Source organism: Cupressus sempervirens, chromosome 7, assembly GCF_028749045.1.
Source record: "Cupressus sempervirens isolate cs-2001-9-10 chromosome 7, ASM2874904v1, whole genome shotgun sequence".
In the NCBI taxonomy this organism is placed as follows: Eukaryota; Viridiplantae; Streptophyta; class Pinopsida; order Cupressales; family Cupressaceae; genus Cupressus; species Cupressus sempervirens.
Window position 1 is genome coordinate 481,235,560 of NC_143124.1, and position 19,927 is coordinate 481,255,486.

The 19,927-nt window shown below is 37.3% G+C and overlaps 2 protein-coding genes across 2 annotated transcripts; both read right to left on the reverse strand.

Annotated features, from left to right (window-relative positions):
- Positions 1 to 9,697: 9,697 nt before the first annotated feature.
- On the reverse strand, positions 9,698 to 10,548 carry LOC149547642 (uncharacterized). Its single transcript, XM_089791744.1, has 3 exons — positions 10,409 to 10,548; positions 10,110 to 10,213; positions 9,698 to 9,997 (listed from the first exon to the last, which is right to left on the reverse strand). The coding sequence occupies exons 1-3, from the start codon at positions 10,473 to 10,475 to the stop codon at positions 9,845 to 9,847; spliced, it is 324 nt and encodes a 107-aa protein (XP_089647870.1). The 5' UTR covers positions 10,476 to 10,548; the 3' UTR covers positions 9,698 to 9,844.
- LOC149547643 (uncharacterized) lies at positions 10,293 to 11,394 on the reverse strand. Its single transcript, XM_089791742.1, has one exon. The coding sequence runs from the start codon at positions 11,272 to 11,274 to the stop codon at positions 10,777 to 10,779; it is 498 nt and encodes a 165-aa protein (XP_089647868.1). The 5' UTR covers positions 11,275 to 11,394; the 3' UTR covers positions 10,293 to 10,776.
- Between the last annotated feature and the right edge of the window lie 8,533 nt (positions 11,395 to 19,927).

A 19,927-nucleotide genomic window follows, 5' to 3' on the forward strand; every position in this document is an offset into this window, starting at 1 on the left:
CTTGTACTTTTGCTTCAGCTCCTCCTTGCCCTTGTTCAGTTGGTGGCACTTGAGGATTATCTTGGATCTGTGTAGCTTCAACATTCTCCGACCCTTGTACACTTTTTGCCCCTAGCTATGGAGGTGCTTGAGTTGGTTCCTCTCCTAGCTCAACTTGTTGGGGAGAAGTTCTCTTCCTCTTTCCCTTACCTTTCTAAACTCTATAATATCCAACTTCTCTATCAAGTTGGTGCATTGTTTCTGGCCTCACTAGGCACTCAGCCGTAAAAGTAGGTACTATAGCCTTAGTTCCTCAACCTCTTGTTGGGTAGGCTGTAGCGTGGAAGACTACTGCTTGAGGAATTGGATCCAATTTGAAAGGTCTCTTGATCCAATACTTGGTTAGTTTAATGACATGCCTGGCCCTATGATTAATATCTGAGTTTTCTTCCTTATCAATTTCAGCATCCATAATAGGTCAATCACCAATCTTGTCTCTATTGAACAATGGATCAAGGACATCCTCAGTATCTTGTTGTGTAACCTTCAAAGGAACCTTTATCTTCAAGGCATTGCTCGCTAGATAGAGAGTCATCCTACAATAATCCCTCATACGAATATTGTTCATCCAGTGGTCCTCAATTGCATCTTCATGCTGGAACGTTTTGCCAGCCAAATATTGCACTCTTCCAATGCTATCAAAATAAGGGCGAGGAGAGTTATATTCCTCCAAGGGATACTAATCCCACTCAGGCTCAAAAGATGGAATATCCTATCTCCAAACCACACTAAACGGTCCTATAGCAATGAGCCATACCCAAGTTATTTTGTGTTGCTTCCTTACTCCATTGTATGAAGACAAGAGTTGTCAAGTGATCTCTAGCAATATAAGTTTGTCACTTGGATATCTAGGGAGCTTCTTGGGATTGATAGTGGCACTCACTACCCTCAAATAAGTGAACGTTCGATATTGGATGTAGTAGGCTCCAACTTCTAAAATCTTTGCCGATGCCTCCTCTGACATCCTCTTCACATAATCCCCCTCAATGAACTGGATAATTGCAAATATAAACGCATCATTTACTATCCTATATTCCTTGTTGTGTTCTAGAAGCTCCTTCTTTACTGAGTGGGGATACACTATATAGGACCATGTGTTTGCATCTTGCATATTGCCCTTTTTGAAGAATCTTGAATAATCTGTCGCCCTTGTAGCTAACAAGTACACCAAATATCAGGTGAAACATATTGAGGCAACAAGGAAATGGATGGATGCCAATAGGAGGATGGATTCGGCTGACAAGCTCAGTTTAGTAGAAAAAAGGATACACAACCTGGAAAACTACAATCACAACCTTGCGAATCAGATGTTCTCCTTGTTAAGCTCCATTAACGACAACATCATCTCTCTCATGGGCTGGATCAAAGACAGAGAAATGCATGAAGATGAGGACGAACAAGACAGGGATGAGGCCAGAATGGAGGATGACTCTGCAAAGGACAACTCCATTCCTGATCAGGACCAGGGGAACCAAAGGGCACAACAAATGGAAGCGGAGGAGAATCAACTGGCCTTTAAGGCTGCTCAGGTTATGCAAGACCTGGAGTGAAAGAACAAGGAATAAATCTTGCCTGTTCTTTTGTTTATCGTTGTCTTTAGGCTTTTTGTTCTAGCTTTAGGCCGTGGCGTTGCTTGTCTTTTTTTCCTGGTCTTTTCTCAGAACTCTTTCCTTTGGCTGGGCTTAATGCTTATTATCAGCCTATGAACTTAAACTTTTTTGGCTGGGCTTTCACGTTTATTATTAGCCTTTTTGTGTATTAACTATTGGGTTTCAGGTTCCCTGTAAAACCTATTTATTTAATCAAAAACAAGTACACCAAATATAATGTCATGTAGAACTTACGGTTATTCTCAATTGTCACCAGTTGTTCATCCAAGTTCTCACTAAGAATAGAAGCCCAATCAATTGGCATCTTCATTGTCTTGATAGTCTCAATAAAATGCACCATCCATATATTTAGGTGTCATGATGTTGGCAACCCCATGACTCTACTCAAGAGTATTATAAAATATCCAATATCTTCTTTCATGTAACCTCTCATCATATCCACTTTGCCTACTTTATGCCCTAAAGGAGTCTTCTCGATGAGGTATGAGGATTGGATGATTTCAGACGCTTCCTCTACATGTTCCCTATATAATCTTTTTGCTTGGTGATAGGTTAATCTGATGAACTGATCTATTCTTAGAAGATGGAACACCTTCTCTATGTTCTTAGGTCGGAGATCTAGGACAATCTATCTAGTTGTACTCTTCACGACCTTTTCTTCAAAAACATAATTTTCTGCTAATGCCATGATCAATTCTGAAGATTGTATCGATATTGGATGTGATGCAACGTTGACTAGTCTTGATCAGATCAGATCGAATATAAATGGGGACCTCTCCGTAGGCTTGTTGCACAATACCAAGAATGTGTTCCAGTCTATATGACGAAGTTTGGTGTCTCGAATCTCTAAATAATCGTCTTGGAAGCGTGATTTTTCCGAAACACCTTGAAACTTGAACACCACTAGTTTGGGGACCATCTTTATAGCAAGGGAGGACGATGAAGAAGCCATTGAATCTACACAAAAACGTCTATTAGTCCGGAGTCGAAAAATTAATTAAAACAAACCTTAACAACGACACGAAAAAACCCAAAAAACCCTAATTACTAAAAACATCTTAAAACTCAAATTTTAATCCTAAAAAGGCAAAAAAGGGTGCACCTGGCGCACCTTGGAGGTGCACTAGGTGCGCCTATCTTTGAAAAATCAAGATGTGCATCTGGGGCACCTCTAAGGTGCACCGGGTGCACACCTTCATATAAAGATAAGTTATAAAAAGAGTGTGCATTTGGCGCACCCTTTAGCCCTTTAAAGGATGTTTTCTTTTATAAAGGTGCATTGTTGCGCACCTTTATCAGGTGTTTACGTCTATTAAATTTTTTAAAGTTTTGAGCATTTTTAAAGACAAAGGTGTGCTACTTCACATCTTCTTTTGGTGTTTTAAAGTTTTATGTTGTAGGTGGAGTGGAGGCGAGGCAGCGCAATAGCGCACCTGAAGAGCTATGGCAATGCAGGTTAGAGCTCAAAGCAAAGAAAATGAAGAGTGAGGAGGGATAGGGAGTCCCCGATGTTAGGATAAACCACGGACAGAAATAAAAACTACATGCAAATATAACCAATAACAGAAAATAATAGAACACACAGAAATGAACACAAGGCACCAAGATTTAAAGTGGTTCACCCAATCCCTGGGCTACGTCCACCAAACAGCAAGTCCGATCTTATTACAATCCAGTGATTACAACCTGATTACAATCCGTAATCCCTTACAGCTCAATACCGCCGCACGAACCAATTTTGTATCACCACACATGAAAAATACCCAACCCTAAGCCCTTTTTATACAAGTATTAAACCGCTTTAGGGTTATAACATGTCGGCCATATGTCGGCCATAATATGTCGGCTACCATGTCGGCTACTTCCCAAAACAAAACAAAAATTTGGGGCGATGCCCCAAACCCCACTATTTATGAAGTATGTACAGTACCTTCCTGATCAGTCACCACAATCTAACAATCTCCCACTTGGGGACTAATCAGGCTCCACACTAAACAACAATCTCCCACTTGGAGACTGATCCTGTAGCACTACAACTACCGCATGGGGCTCTCACTGGATCAAACCACCCTAGACTCTGTTGTTCTTTTATTCACATTTAGTCTAAAAGACCAACTGAAGCTAAAGAGGAGTTCAGCTTCTCCCTTGTTACAACCTTTGTCAACATATCTGCTAGATTTTCATTGGTATGTATCTTCTCCAGCTTTAACTGTCCATCCTCCAAAACTGACCGAATGAAATGGTACCGCAACTGTATGTGTTTGGTCTTAGAATGCAGAGCCGAATTCTTAGCAAGATGAATGGCACTCTGACTATCTGTGAACAAATAATTATCCTTCTGAGGATGTCCCAATTCTTCCAAGAAGAATTGAAGCCATATCATCTCTTTGGCTGCCTCTGTAGCAGCAACATACTCTGCCTCTGTAGTGGAGAGAGCATTAATCTTCTGTAGCCTAGAAACCCAGCTCACGGCTGCCCCACCAACAGTAAAGACATAACCTGTAGTACTCCGCCTGGTATCAATATCCCCAGCCAAATCTGAGTCAACATAGCCCTGTAAATCAGTAGTAGAGCCCCCAAAGTGTAAACACTTATTGGATGTTCCTCTCAAATATCTGAGAATCCACTTGACAGCATTCCAATGCTCAAATCCTGGATGACTCATATACCTGCTAACGACTCCCACTGCATGTTCAATATCTGGCCTAGTGCATACCATAGCATACATCAAACTTCCTACAGCTGAAGCATAGGGTACCTTGGACATCTTATCCTCCTCTTCCTGTGTCTTGGGACACATCTCCTTAGTCAATTTCAAATGACCAGGTAAAGGTGTGCTGACAGCTTTAGCATTCTCCATAGAGAAACGTTGCAACACCTTCTCAACATAATCAGCTTGAGATAGCGTCAATGTTCTGTTCTTCCTATCTCTACTAATCTTCATACCAAGGATTTGTTTTGCTGCCCCCAAATCCTTCATAGCAAATGCATGTGCTAATTGGCGTTTTAGCCCCTTAATATGATCCATGTTAGACCCAACTATAAGCATATCATCAACATATAAAGATAAAATAATGTAGCTATCATCATCCAACCTCTTAAAATAAACACAGTAATCTGAATGACACCTATTATATCCATGCTCATGCATAAAACTGTCAAATTTCAGATACCATTGCCGAGGTGCTTGCTTCAAGCCATATAAACTTTTCTTCAATTTGCACACTAAGTTCTCCTTACCTTTGACCTCAAAACCCTGTGGTTGAGCCATATATATTTCTTCATCCAAATCACCATGAAGAAAGGCTATTTTAACATCCATCTGCTCTAAATTCAAATCTTCAATAGCCACAAGACTTAAAACAGTACGAATAGAAGTCATTTTAACAACAGGAAAAAATATCTCATCAAAATCAATTCCCTTTTTCTGTGCAAATCCTTTTACAACTAACCTGGCCTTAAATCTTTTCTTACCTCCTTCCTCTTCTTTCAACCTGTAAACCCATTTATTCTGTAAAGCCTTTTTACCTGCAGGCAACTTGCACAAATCCCATGTCTTATTTTTCAGCAAAGAGTCCATTTCATCTTTCATTGCAGACTCCCACTGAATCTTAGTATCCACCTGCACAGCTTCATCATAACTTTCAGGTTCACCAGCATCAGTAAGTAAAATAGAATACAAAGAGGGAGAAAACCTTTGTGGAGGTCTAATTGGCCTTGTTGACCGTCTAACATTCATTGGTGTGTGTGGTATTTGTTGTTGCAGTTGTTGCACATCATGAGGAATGGCTGAAACATCAGCTTTTGGAGTATCATCCAACACTATATAATCATCTTCTTTCTTCTCATGTTGCTGCAACAGATCTTTGTACAACACTTTTTCATTGAATATGACATCTCGGCTTCTTATAATTTTATGATTTTCAAAATCCCAAAGCCTATAGCCAAATTCATTAATGCCATATCGAACAAAGACACATTTCTTTGATTTAGCTTCTAGCTTGGTTCTATTTTCAGAGTCTATATGAGCAAAAGCTTCACAACCGAAGGTCTTGAGAAAAGAATAACTCACCTTCTTACCAGTCCATGCTTCCTCTGGAATACCACAGCCCAAAGGAGTAGAGGGTCCTCTATTAATCAAATATACTGCAGTATTGACAGCCTCCGCCCACATGTGTAAGGGCAACCTAGCATGCAACCGCATGCTCCTTGCGCGCTCCATTATAGTCCTGTTCATGCGTTCAGCCACTCCATTTTCCTGTGGAGTCCTTGGAATAGTTTTTTGTCTACGAATACCATTAGTGGAGCAATAATCTTCAAATTCATGACTGCAATACTCACCACCATTATCAGATCTGAGACATTTTAATTTCTTACCAGTCTCATTTTCAACCAAGCATTTCCATTTCTTAAAAGTTTGAAATACATCAGATTTCTGTCTAAGGAAATAAACTCATACTTTTCTAGTTGCATCATCAATAAATGTAACATAATAATGAGAGCCACCAAGGGAAGATACCTGAGCCGCTCCCCATACATCTGTATGCACAAACTCTAATTTCTCCTTTTTGTTTTCCTTCCCAGTCTTTACAAAACTCACTCTCTTTTGTTTTCCATACACACAACTTTCACAGAAATCCATATTCACACATTTTAGACCTGGTAAAACTTTCCTTGAATGAAGTACTTTCATACCTTTCTCACTCATGTGCCCAAGTCTATTGTGCCACAACGTTGTATCAGAATCTACAGCAGCTATTTGTTCTCCCTGCTCAACTGTAGTAATTGTTCCTGAATATTCATTTTTCTCTGAAACAATCAAAGTAGAATGAACAATATGACCTGTACAAAGATATAAGGTGCCTACTTTCACACCTTTTGCTACTACACGGAAACGTTTTGAAACCTTCCAATTTTTATCATTAAAAGTAACTACACAACCCTCATCACTGAGTTGCCCTGCTGAAATTAAATTCCTACTCAGCTTTGGAACATGTCTTACCTCATGTAGTAGCCAATGATTCCCATTCTGCAACTTAATCTTAATTTTTCCCTTTCCAACAATCTGACAGGGTTCATTATCCCCCAAATAAACAAGCCCAAAATCTCCTTGGACATAATCAATGAAATAACCTCTATGAGGTGTAGCATGAAAAGAAGCACCAGAATCTAAAACCCATGAATCATCAACACTCTCTAAAGACAGAAGCAAAGCATCCTCTTCGGATTTGTTACTTACCACATTTGCCTCTTTGTCTCCATCTGATTTATCTCCTTCATTTTTCTTTCAAGTCCAGCAATCTTTCTTTTTGTGCCCTGGTTTCCCACAGTACCAGCAATCATTTGGTCCTCTCGATTGAGACCTCCTCCCCTTTGACTTTCCTCTTGATTTCCCACGATTTCTAGAGTTACTTCCTCTTTCAGTCGTTCTGCCCCTGCTTTGTGCATTTAAAGCACTTCCTGATGTAGATCCACCTGAGGATTTTCTACGAGTTTCCTCACTTAAAATAACACCGATCACATCATCATATTTTAGGGTACTAGATCCAGGAACAGAATTACTCACCGCCATTACCAAGCCATTCCAGCTTTCAGGCAAAGAACACAAAATCAAGAGAGCCCTAATTTCTTCATCAAAATTGATACCCACAGAAGATAATTGACTAGTAATAGTATTAAATTCATTTAAATGATCTACAACAGATCCACCTTCTGCCATTTTCATATTAAATAAACGCTTTATGAGAAATACCTTATTTGAAGCGGAGGGCTTTTCATACAGTGTCGCTAGGGTTTTCATCAAATCTTCTGTCGTCTTTGCCTTTGTAATATTAAATGCCACCGATGGTGCCAAGCATAACCGAATGCTTCCGAGTGTCTTTCTGTCCAAAAGATCCCATTCAGCCTCTGACATAGTTCCCTGATTCTTGGCTTTTCCTTCCAACGGCTTCCATAAATCTTTCTGATATAAATAGTCTTCCATTTGCATCTTCCATAACTGGAAGTTCTGCCCATTAAACCTGTCAACCCTCAACTTACCCTCATCTGCCATTGCTCCCACTCAACTGTGAGACTCCCACTTAACCGTGAGACTTTCCTGCAGAGGATAACTGAAAGACAACCTTGCTCTGATACCACTTGTTAGGATAAACCACAGACAGAAATAAAAACTACATGCAAATATAACCAATAACAGAAAATAATAGAACACACAAAAATGAACACAAGGCACCAAGATTTAACGTGGTTCACCCAATCCCTGGGCTACGTCCACCAAACAGCAAGTCTGATCTTATTACAATCCAGTGATTACAACCTGATTACAATCCGTAATCCCTTACAGCTCAATACCGCCGCAAGAACCAATTTCGTATCACCACACATGAAAAATACCCAACCCTAAGCCCTTTTTATACAAATATTAAACCGCTTTAGGGTTATAACATGTCGGCCATATGTCGGCCATAATATGTCGGCTACCATGTCGGCTACTTCCCAAAAAAAAAAAAAAAAATCGGGCGATGCCCCAAACCTCACTATTTATGAAGTATGTACAGTACTTTCCTGATCAGTCACCACAATCTAACACCCGAGTTTTATAGGCCCAGGAACCAATGCACCTGCGTTGTTGTGCACTTCAAAGAGGAAGTGCTTTCCTCAAAGGTTTGGTGCACTAGCACACCTGGTGAGGTGCGTTAGGTGCGTCATTTTTCTTGCAAAAATGACTTACCCTCTTAAATGATGATTTTCGAAATCTGTGTTTTCAAATCGAGACTTGAATTTGAGCAAAGACATAAAGGAAAACCCTAAAAAAGACCTGAACTCCGAACTAGGTATCTAAAAAGTCGAAAAATAAAGTAGAGGGTCCCCATTTCAAGGTGAAATGGGGCATGCATTATGAAACCACAAGTACAAGTAGTATTTTTTACTTGTACCATTGAGATTCAACCATTAGATGTTGTTGCTACATGTACCTATGCAATTGTTCCTTTCTTTCTAATATTGTATTTCTGTTGGATAGTATTATTCTGTTGTACTGTATTTGATTATTAGAGATCGTATAAGATGATGTATATTCTTTGAGCTTTTCATTCAATGGATGATTATGCATTCTAGTTATGATAAGTACCATCTTATGTAATTGTATATTATTTAATAGGAAGCATACTTGTGATTATTCTTTGATGTGCTTTTGTTACGTATTGGATTTAGTATTAATAAACCTTAAATGTGATTCAACATTACGGAACCCTTAAGAGATGTAATCTATTTATGATGGTTGTATGTATGTGAGTTATTGCTTCCGCTATATTATCTCTTGTTTATTCTCTTTGTAAAAATTTAAAAAAAAGATGTTTGGCAAACTTAGTGAAACTTTAAGTTAATTTCTTTTGAGTTCCCTAATAGGATGTTACATTCTTGTAATTGACAACAAAGAGACAATTTGAAATAAGATGTCATAGAAACTTTAAAACTTGCATTTCTTAGTGAACTGGTTGATTAGAAAACATTGACATATATTTGCATTTCCATATATCAAGAAGAGCAAGTTTTCTGTAAGTATCACCCATGACACTATCATGGTGATCAACACCTAGTATGACTTTTTCCCAGCTCAAGGGACAATAAAAAAATAACCAAGTTTTTGAAAATAACATTCCATATACTTGTTGTAGGGCAATCCCAAAATGTGTTTTAAGTTTTTCATCATGTTGTCAAAAGGAACATTTGACAGATTGTATCACAAATCTCAACTTAACCCCAATAAACTATTTATAATGCAAGACTTCCCAACTCAGTTTACCTTAATCAATAAAATATATTCTTTAGATATGAAAAGTAACAAATAATGTGATGCCACATCAAGCACCAAAAAATTGAGACTTACTACATAAGTATCTTTAACTTTTTGAGAAGTCATCTTACATACCTCTATTAAAAACATATTAATGTAACATCATATTAGATAATATAAACTTAATAAATCAACAATTCTGAAGAAAAATTAAGAACTACTTAAAACCGCCTCACATAGAACTCACTCAAAATTTGAAATCAGAAAAAATTTAGATGCTCCATTTCTCCCTTGAAATCAGAACTTCCACAAATTTGTTTTCTAATATACCAGCATGAGCATACAACAAATAAACATGACTTATCAGAGCAACCCCATAATATATTTTACAAGACTACCCTTATAAAATACAGTATAGAACACTCGCTCTATCAGACACCATGGACGCTGCCGTCAAGAGACTGCCAAAAAGAAAAATAGGAGCCATCCCAAAACAAACCATAATACACTTCAAACGGGACTGCAACAAAACAAACATCCTGTACGCAGCCCACTAACAACGAAAAAAGAGCTATGTCATTATCACAGCAGAAGAACAGGATTAAACTGATATGTAGAAATTTTCATCACTCATAGTAAAAACTTGTAAAATCTCTTTGATTTACCTTGATCATTTGGAATATTGGGTCCACAAACTTGAAAGACGTCTTCTTTTTCTTCACTATGAATTTATTCATCAGGGTTTCAGAAGTGCATGTATCAAGATTATCTGGATTCAAATGGCATTAGCTTTGTGATCTGTACGTCATTGTAGAGATCTAGCGCAGAAAATGCATAACTCTAAGTAGTAATAAAATGGAATCGTGCATTAATCACAATATTTACACCTGAGCTTACAAACCCTGGGATCCCCATCTCAGAGCCATTGTGATCTAGAAAATCTTTAAATGCTCCTTTGATTTACCTTGATAGTTAGGGATAATAAGCTTCATAGCTCCCATAATATAAAAAACCGTCACAGTTTTCTTCATATGGATTTATTCATGACGGCCTCAGAAGTCCAAATGAGATTGTCTTAGTACTCTGTACATCATCGAAGAGCTTCAGCACAAAAAATGCCTAATCAGTGAGCACTCATAAACTGCAATAGTGCATTAATTACAATATTTATACCTGAATGCAAACCCTAGGAGCCCCCTATCAGAACCCTTGTGATTTCCTACCACAGATTTACAGCCAGGCAAATACAGAATGTACAAGAAAATCAATTACAGACCAACAACCATATATACAGATAAAGCCCTAGAATCTAAACTTAGTCATGTCGACAGATTATGAGGAGTTTCCCTCCTTTGTAGGGGATTCAGCAGAAGCCAAGCGAGAAGCAATGGCAGAATGATACATCAGATCATGAAAGTTCGACGTGGATCGGAGGTTTTTCCTCAGCAATTTGGCCTTCTCTGGAGTGAAACTCACCGCCACGGGCTTGGATTGTCTCCTCGCTGGAATTTCCTCCTCATCACTCTTCCTCTCATTTTCTCTGGCTTTTTTTGTGTTCTGAAGAACAGACGAATCAACAGATTCGCTGCTTTTGCCCTCCTCTGCCCGGTTTTCCTCAGCAAACAACCCAAAGAGAGGAATCCGCAATCTTGATTTCAGCTCCTTGTTAATAAAATCAAATTTTATCTTCATTGTTCTCTTTGCCCTACCATCCATATGCTGATCATTTGAATTTGAGCAGACGCATATCAAAACCTTGGAAGATCCATATGTAGCGCCCCTGAGCACAAAAGGGCTCCCTCCTCCAAAGACAATCCTTTTGTCAGGCATGCTTCCAACTCTGAAACTCCAAATAAAGCGGCAGCCATTAAAACCAGGTTATCGATGCTCTGAAACAAAAATGAAAAAGCTAGGTTATGTTAACAAGATCTGGACAGGTGAATTTGACGCTTCAACAAACAGAAATATCTTGGGTAAATATAGGACTTCATTTCTTTACCTTTCCGTGTGTGGACCCTACGGTAATGGTATGACTGTATGGATAAGGTTCTGTCGGTCGTCAGGCAGGAAATTGCTTCACACCCTCCAAAGTTTTACGCGTTTTAATATTCTATATGGTTTGTGTAACCTTAAAGAAACGTTGTTTGTCGGTAAAATAATTTTCCTCTCTATCGTAGAGGTTACAAGTTCAAGTTTCCTTAAGGTAAAGGTAGTTTGTCTAGTTTGTAATATGTTTAGGGACCTCCAAAAATATGTAAATTCAAAAATATATGGATATCGTGGAGTATAAAATGATGTTTCTTTCCTCTTTTTTTTATAATTTAGATAATTTATATATATATATTTTTAAAAAATTATTATATAATTTTATTTTATTTTATAAGATTTCATTTTATCACAGTTTAATTCAAAGTTTACATCATTATTTTTCATCTCATATTAGTCTTTGATTACATCATTCTCAATATTTTTTCATGTCTCTCAAAGGTTCATTTAAAAAAAATCTAAGTATTGTTGATCGATTTATACATCCAATAGTTTGAATTAATCATACCCTTTAATGGGTCTTTAAGGGTTAATCCTCATCAAAATGTTAGGGAAATATTTCAGAGGAAACTGCTAGATGTTGATTGGACCAGAACCAATTTTGATGGTGCTTCAAAAGGAAACCTAGGTCCATCGAGAATAGGTGCAGTAGCTAGAAGTGAACATGGCAGCATTTTGGCAATGGTAGCAAAGAGGGTAGCATAAGAAACGAACAACCAAACTGAATGTTTGGTAGTAGTGAGTTGTATTGTTGTGTTTGAAGCTTGGAGCACACAAGATTAACCTAGAGGGAGACTCACAATTGGTTGTCAATGGTATAGCAAAAGGAGAAATGGAAACCTGATATTGAATAAGCATATTACACAGATTCATTGTTTGATGAAAGACTTAGAGAATTTCATAATTACCCATGTATTGAGGGGGGCTAATGATGTTGTAGACAAACTATCAAAGCTAGGTGCAAATGAGGATAATTTTGTACTAATAGAAGATTACAAGGATATTGCCCCGTGTGATCTAGATCCACCATGGCATTAAGTTGTCTTTTTTGTACTCATCCCTTATGCAAATGGGGGCAAGAGTGACAAAAAATGAATCTGATTTCCTGCCTTTGGCATGTGTGAAAATCTATGAGAAGTTTGCACAACGATGAAGTGATCATTGTAAAATTGTCCTTCTCAAGACTTCAAATGACTTTTTAAACCTTATTTAACTATGCTCCATGCATTATCATAAATAGAGGGTGTTGGTGGAGAATAGAGTACAGGTGTTCAAGAGGGAAGCTAGTTTTTCCTTGAGCATAATAGGTCAAATTCTCTCGTTCGAAGGTCCAATAATAGGGAAATAGTTGTGGAATGTTTTCAAGCCTGATGATGAGCTTTTCTAGGAGGCCATGATACTTCTTTTTGGTGGGATTATATGGTGTTAGACAGGAGACCTTGGTCAAATCTTGGCATCTCCTCTATGTTTTTGGCACTTGCCTTGATGGTAGCTAACTCTAAACTAGAGGTGTTGAGCGTAGCAGTGTGGTCCTTCTTTGACTAGCAATTTGGTCCTTCTTTAGCTAGTAGTGTGGTTGTGATGGGGGTCAATGTTTCTCTAATGCTTGATTATGCTGAGGAGGTTGGTGGTGTTGTTGAAAGAGGTGGTGCATCTGCTACTACTACGGGTGGTGAAATCCCCAATTTCGCTCAAGAGGACACGACCAAATGGTTCAAATGACTTTTGGTTTGAGGAGTCCCATATTTTTGCATAGGGTTTTTTTTTTTTTGTTATGTATGATCACATTTTGTTTGGTTGTGATCATGATGCTACAAAGTTGCATCTTTCATGTAGGGTTGCTTGGCAAGTCAAGATTGTGACAATGTGGGTGATTTTGGTCTAGCCTCTAATTGGCAATACAAATCCATGTAATTCTTTTTTTTAAATATTAATACAAATACTTTTATTATCTATCAAAAAAATAGTTTGCATTAAACACTTATATAAGGAAAAGAGTACGAGTCAAATGGAACTAGAAGAGATATTGAAATTATTTTTCATAGAAAAAAAAATTAGAACATAATTGATAAGTGTTGCAAATGTTTATACATATGCATTTTACATGATCTATTTCTTGTTGAGTTTTACAAAGTGCAATTAATAAAAAGGGGTTTGACTTGAATTTAAAGAAGTTTCACACTTAAATTGTGTTGTAAAGAATCTCCAAAAGCACATCATGGTCTTACCTTTTGTCTTAGCACTAAATGCAACTAATACCAAAGCATACTTTGACAAAGGACAAAATTATATGGTGAAAATTTATCTACAACATAAATTTAGTAACTGAGAGTTAATCTTAACTAGTCTTGGAATCACAATGTAGAACCATCATGGTTAGACAAGAACAACTATTATACTAAATATCTAAATCCAAACATCAAGCACATTACATAGACAAATTTTCAATATCAACTTCACTAACCAAAAAATAACTAAATAATATGATAACCTCTCTTACATTGCACCTCTAGAATTAATTTTAACTCATGATATACACATAATAGAGGAAACCTCATACCTTGATAATTTGTAAGTTATGTGTTGTAATGCCCCGCCTGGAGATCCTTGGAACAAGGATAAATAAAAGCCAATATTTTTTTTAACAAGCATGGAAGTAAACAACATCACATGCAATTGATCAAAAGATTGCAATGGAAGACTAAATCCAACAAACCAGACATCCAATGAATCTCCAAGGATCACTACTTACCAACCCGTCCAAAACCAACTATGAAAGTTTACACAAACAAGAAACCGTTAATCTCTAACCTGTTGAGACCTAGGATGGGACGCAACCCAAGAGGGTATCCAAAACACCCTTTGAATCTCAACCAACAAGTTCGGAGATGCTTGTTGTTTGCCTAAGTAGGTTTTTACATAAAATTTAGGCGATATTTTTCCAGTATTGTACGACACTGTACAATACTACTGGGTGATACTTTTCCAATATCGTGTGATACTTCTTATAACTACCATGAGATACTTTCCAGTATCACACATTATAACTTACTATTACCATGCGATACTTTAATAGTGTTGCACGATAGAACTTACTACTATCGTGTGATACTGGAATCCAAGGTGTACGATACTTTTCCAATATCATCCAATGCTAAACGTATGTCACCAAAGTTTACAAGGTAACAACTTGATGAGAAATTTAAAAGGGGAAAGAGTTAGAACCTCCACACCAAGGAGTACTAGATCCACAATAGTTGAGGAGTAAACACTTGAAAACATAAGGAAGATCGCATAATTATAACATCTCAACCATAACATCTAATCCAAGCATCTAATGTAATCATGCGGAAAGCAACATTGCAATGAACATACATGTGCATAAATCAACCATCTCTATAAATTGAAATAGCATAAATCACATGGCAACATACTCTGAAAGATACAGAGAACCTTGTGAACATCCAACTCTGAAACTGAATATGGAGGAAGGCCAACTCTATACGCCCTGGTCCCTAGCAGTGGTAAAGGTAGCTATGCCACTCAACCATGTGGACTGTAGGCCCTCTCCTGTCATGTTGATGGAGATAGTGAGTTGACCTCACACATACAATACAATAATCCATGGCTAACACTCATGCCAAACAATACAAAGGACTGAAACCAAGATCATGAGACAATGCAATACAATAGGTTCTGGTCAGACACTCTATGGGTCTACTATGCAGGGATTCTAGTGGGGAGTAGAACACTTGGCATTATGGAGCCCAAGCTAAACACCCAGTGGAAACACTCCCTCAGGAGGTCGTAGTGTTATGTCATTGGATGGACCATGCAGACATTAGGCCCTTAGATAAACTTACGAGTACATACCTTCAGATGAGCTATACAAGTACGTAGTATTTTCTTATCTTATTTAATTACCCCTGAATTTATTTAGTTATCACTTATTAGAAAATTCTTCTCATATACGTCGTCAAGAACACGACCTAGGGTTATGAGAGAAGCCCCTCCACTAGTCTACCCTGCATACCCATGCTCATCACACGATGAGTGCCTATGCCTATAGGCAATGCAATCTCCCAACCCAACCCCAATGAACATAACTCAATCAATAAACAATTGGAAGCTCAGGACTCACAAGACCTTGATAAGTGCACACCCACGTGCTCATGTGTATCCCACACCAACTACACGATGATCATAAACAACAAGGGTTGGATGAGAAATATATAAAACACAAGTATAATAGATCACTCAACCGACCTATATTCGGGAGTACGAATTTGACATGAATCCTAATGCAATAAAATACATCTAGGGTCAAATAAACATCCCTACAGATAATCTAGATCCATGACCAACTATGATGCCAAGAGAACTTGAGAAAGTCGGGCGACACACAAATTGAGACGAAAACCAAAAACACCCAAAAACCTTGAAATTAAAACCCATTATGTCAGTGGGTAAAAAAGGCACAAATATCAAAATAAAATTTGGGCTCAGAGTCTGTATATAAAAATGGCCAGTCTAATGACACGAAACCCCAAACCCCCAAATCTAAAAAGCTACAAATGCTCATACCCATCCAACTGGGTAGAGCTAGCATGCAAAAATGGAGGGTAACACTAGTTCTCTACCTCCAAACAATTCGCTACCAAAAACAAACTCCAAAATGGAGTGAAAACACTAAAATGAGAGAATCCTACTTTGTAGCCAAAAGGGCTAAAATAGGAATGCACTCAATAAAATAAGCGCTCTACGGTCACCACCGAAAGTCTCGACAAATGAAGGTCTCCTCGAGCTGGATCAACTAGCTCAACCTTGTGACGATCCCATGCCTGTAGCTCCTACAACGAATAAAACGAAAAATCCTTTAGAGAGGGTTTTGGAATTTGCTCTCCAAATTCCTATTTCGCAAGTGAGAAGTGAGGGAATAATTCCCTTTTGGGATATATATTGACTTTTGAAAAGTGAAATACAATATCAGGAAATTAATTGGCCCATGAAGACCACCCTTTCTCAACGTAGACAAAAACGGGCAATTCCAATTAAATGAAATTCAACTACGACAAAACTATCAGGAATTAAAATAATTAAATCAAATATAGAATTCCCAAAAGCTATTAAATTCCAATATTCCTTAATAACTTTTTCTATAAATGTGAACCTCTAAATGCATAGACACGCTAATGGGTCTAATCACATAAAGCAAATGAGTCTGGATTTATTAAATCACCTGAGGATTTAATTAATCAATTAATTAGGATACGTCGACCATACAAGGACACCATTGGCTAGGTAAAAACAACTAAATCACTAACTCCATGTGCCACTGTCGGGGATATAGATCCTGCACACTATGCAACATGATCAAGTGCAATTGCATATAATAATATAGCCGAAGTGATAAATGCATTAAATGACATTAATAATCACTTATTTAATCACATTAAAATAATCTATTTAAATCACTCACTGCATCAAAATGTCCCAAAGAAAGAATGAAGTAAATGATTGAAACATCAAATCAAAGTATCCAAAATCCAATAAGTCCATCATATAATCATAAACAGAGTATATGTCCGAATACCAAATAACTAGATATTATCATAAAACATCATGTCACATCAATAAGCATCATCATGTAGATATGATAAAATTGAACAACACAGCATCTAACATCTATGATACTGGCAATCAAAATATAGTATCTGACCATCATGTCATCTCGAATGTCATCCAACATGAGTATCAAGTATATCTCAAAACCAAACTACAACAAGGTACAAAATGCAAACACAGGAGGCACTACATTTGCTTTCCATGATGATCATTTTACACTTATTCACTTGTTTGTCACATGTGATGCTATCCATAACACCTATCTTTGCATAACCTAGACACTTATTTGATGCTTATACTTACTTTTCATGTATTGTTCTTCATCATCTCCAATTTCTTGCACATTTCACATACAACCAATTGGGGGGAGCAACAATCATCACTCGTATTTGTATTGATATTTCCAGTGATGAATTATGCTACACATAAATTTAGCATAATTCTTAGAAAGACTTGACCACATGATATGGCCATGCATGTGTTACATACTAGTCTACTATCATTGAACTAAGTGGATTATTGTCACTACTTTCCATATACATGAATCTCTCTCTCTCTCTCTCTCTCTCTCTCTCTCTCTCACACACACACACACACACACACACACACACACACACACACACACACATTTATATAACATAGTTAACCGAATTCATTTTTTTCCTATTTCTTTATGTTTTGTTGATTATTATGGAACTTGCATGATGAACGGTATGCATCTTAAAGTATTAGGCAAAAATGCAATAACAATATTTTATGCACTATATTTGATTGCTTTCCCAATCCATATCCATTCCCATTTACTCTTATGCACATGTATTTATGTACATCCAACCTTACGTGACATATTAAATTCTCTCTCTCTCTCTCTCTCTCTCTCTCTCTCTCTCTCTCTCTCTCTCTCTCTCTCTCACACACACACACACACACACACACACACACACACACACACACACACATGCGCGTGTGAAGGAGGAGAGAGAGATGGAGAGATTTTATATGTATAAAAAATTATGGATTTTTGCCACTTTCCACACGTGCTAAACAATCTCTTAGTTTGGTACGTATTGAAAGTTTTGGATTATTTCCATTATTGTTATGTAGATCCTAATCATACTCAAAGGCTTATTTCTCCCCACTTTCATTGATGCAATATTCCCCCAAATTTTTGTACACGATTTTGGGGGCAATGCTCCCAAGATGGGGTCAAGGGGCAATACCCCTTGCGAAGTCTTAGAACAGAGTGCCATACGTGCTTCATGTCATGATACATGGTGAGATCGAAGGGTAGCACCCCATTAGACCAAAAATGACTTTATTATCATAAAAAGACATGAAGAGTTATTTTTCTATTGGATAACATATTCTAACCCTAATTTTGTAACCAACATAACTCTTGTATAAAATGGCTCAAGGTTAGGGATTTTTATATGGTAATTTAGTAGCTTCTTTTCAATCTTATTAAGTGGTAAGGGATTACACATTGTAATCACATTAAGTCATTAGATAATAATATTGGACTCTCTATTTGGTGACGCAGTTGGGTGAATCATATTAAATCTGTGTATCTTCTATTCTATTTTGTCCTTTATTCCTTTGTTGTATTGGTTATATTTGCATGTAATTGTTATGTTTCTTCTTTATAATCTCAATAGACACAACTTTCCATACATGCCCCTCTCTCTCTCTTTCTTTCCCTCGTCCCTCTCTAACATAAGTGTAGAAAACGAGATAATATGTGTTTAACATGAATTGTGGCAATAATCTATTACTTGCTATAAATATAAAAATGAGTGAGAGAGAGAAATTAAATTTCTATATATGAAAAGTTGTGGATTATTTTCATATAAGAATTATTTTTTCTATGTTATAATATAGAATTTTTCTTAATTGAAAGGGAAACTAATTAGAACATTAATCGCCTAAAAATTTCCATGTACCCAACATCTATATCCCTTCGTTAGCTCAAAACCCAAGCATCCACTTCCTTCACATTTAATTTTATGAAGTCATTTTCACAGATTTTATCAGATTCTCAATTGTCAATGCAACATAAATGAGGACATATGAATGTTAAATAAGGGCCCACCATAAGCGACGTAACGTCTTCCATTCAAATACGGCGCCCAAGAATGATTCCCGCAAACGTGCCAAAGACAATATCCGTATTCCATGCACTTTCCGCGTGTTCCCCAACAAATATCTCAATGTATGCCTTCTAGATAATAAAGACTTTTCTTGCTCTTTGGCTAGCTTTTAATTCAACTCTACTCTCTGAAAAGAAGCATTTTAATAATTTAGGGAAGGGGACATTCATCTCTTAATTAGGTGGGTCCTCATATTCTGGTAAAAGATGCAGCTAACTTAGAACGATGTTCAAATGGCAGTGGATCACCTTCACTTGCAAGGGATCTTCATGCTTTCCTAAATAACTAGCAATTTCATCTCTTAGGAAGACACACCAGGATAATATATTGAAGAGTGAGGTGAAAGTTTCAATAAATTAAAATGGCAATTTCACCCAATCTATCCTTTCTTTTGCAAATATTTGTACTATACATGAAGTCTAAATCAACCATATTAGTGATTACATTGCTAGCACTCTCATAGGGGTAGAAAGAGGGGGCTATAAGGAGATCAAGATAGGGGTAGAGGGAAATGGAGTATATTTTAATAACTCTTTTTGTTGCATGATGGACATGGAATTAAAACTTATATGGGATAGTTGATGGTAATGTAGAATGGTGGATAAGGCATGATAAGCTGTGTGGTGGACCTAAACCCTAATCCTTATAGATAGAGTGTGGTAGGG

Bases quoted from the DNA above. Each gene is read 5' to 3' on its own strand.
- LOC149547642 (XM_089791744.1), bottom strand. From the start codon at position 10,475: ATGAAGAAAACTGTGACGGTTTTTTATATTATGGGAGCTATGAAGCTT. The intron at 10,214-10,408 runs GTAAATCAAAGG...ATTTGAATCCAG, and splicing joins TATTATCCCTAACTATCAAG to ATAATCTTGATACATGCACT. The intron at 9,998-10,109 runs GTAAATCAAAGA...TTTCGTTGTTAG, and splicing joins CAATATTCCAAATGATCAAG to TGGGCTGCGTACAGGATGTT.
- LOC149547643 (XM_089791742.1), bottom strand. From the start codon at position 11,274: ATGCCTGACAAAAGGATTGTCTTTGGAGGAGGGAGCCCTTTTGTGCTC.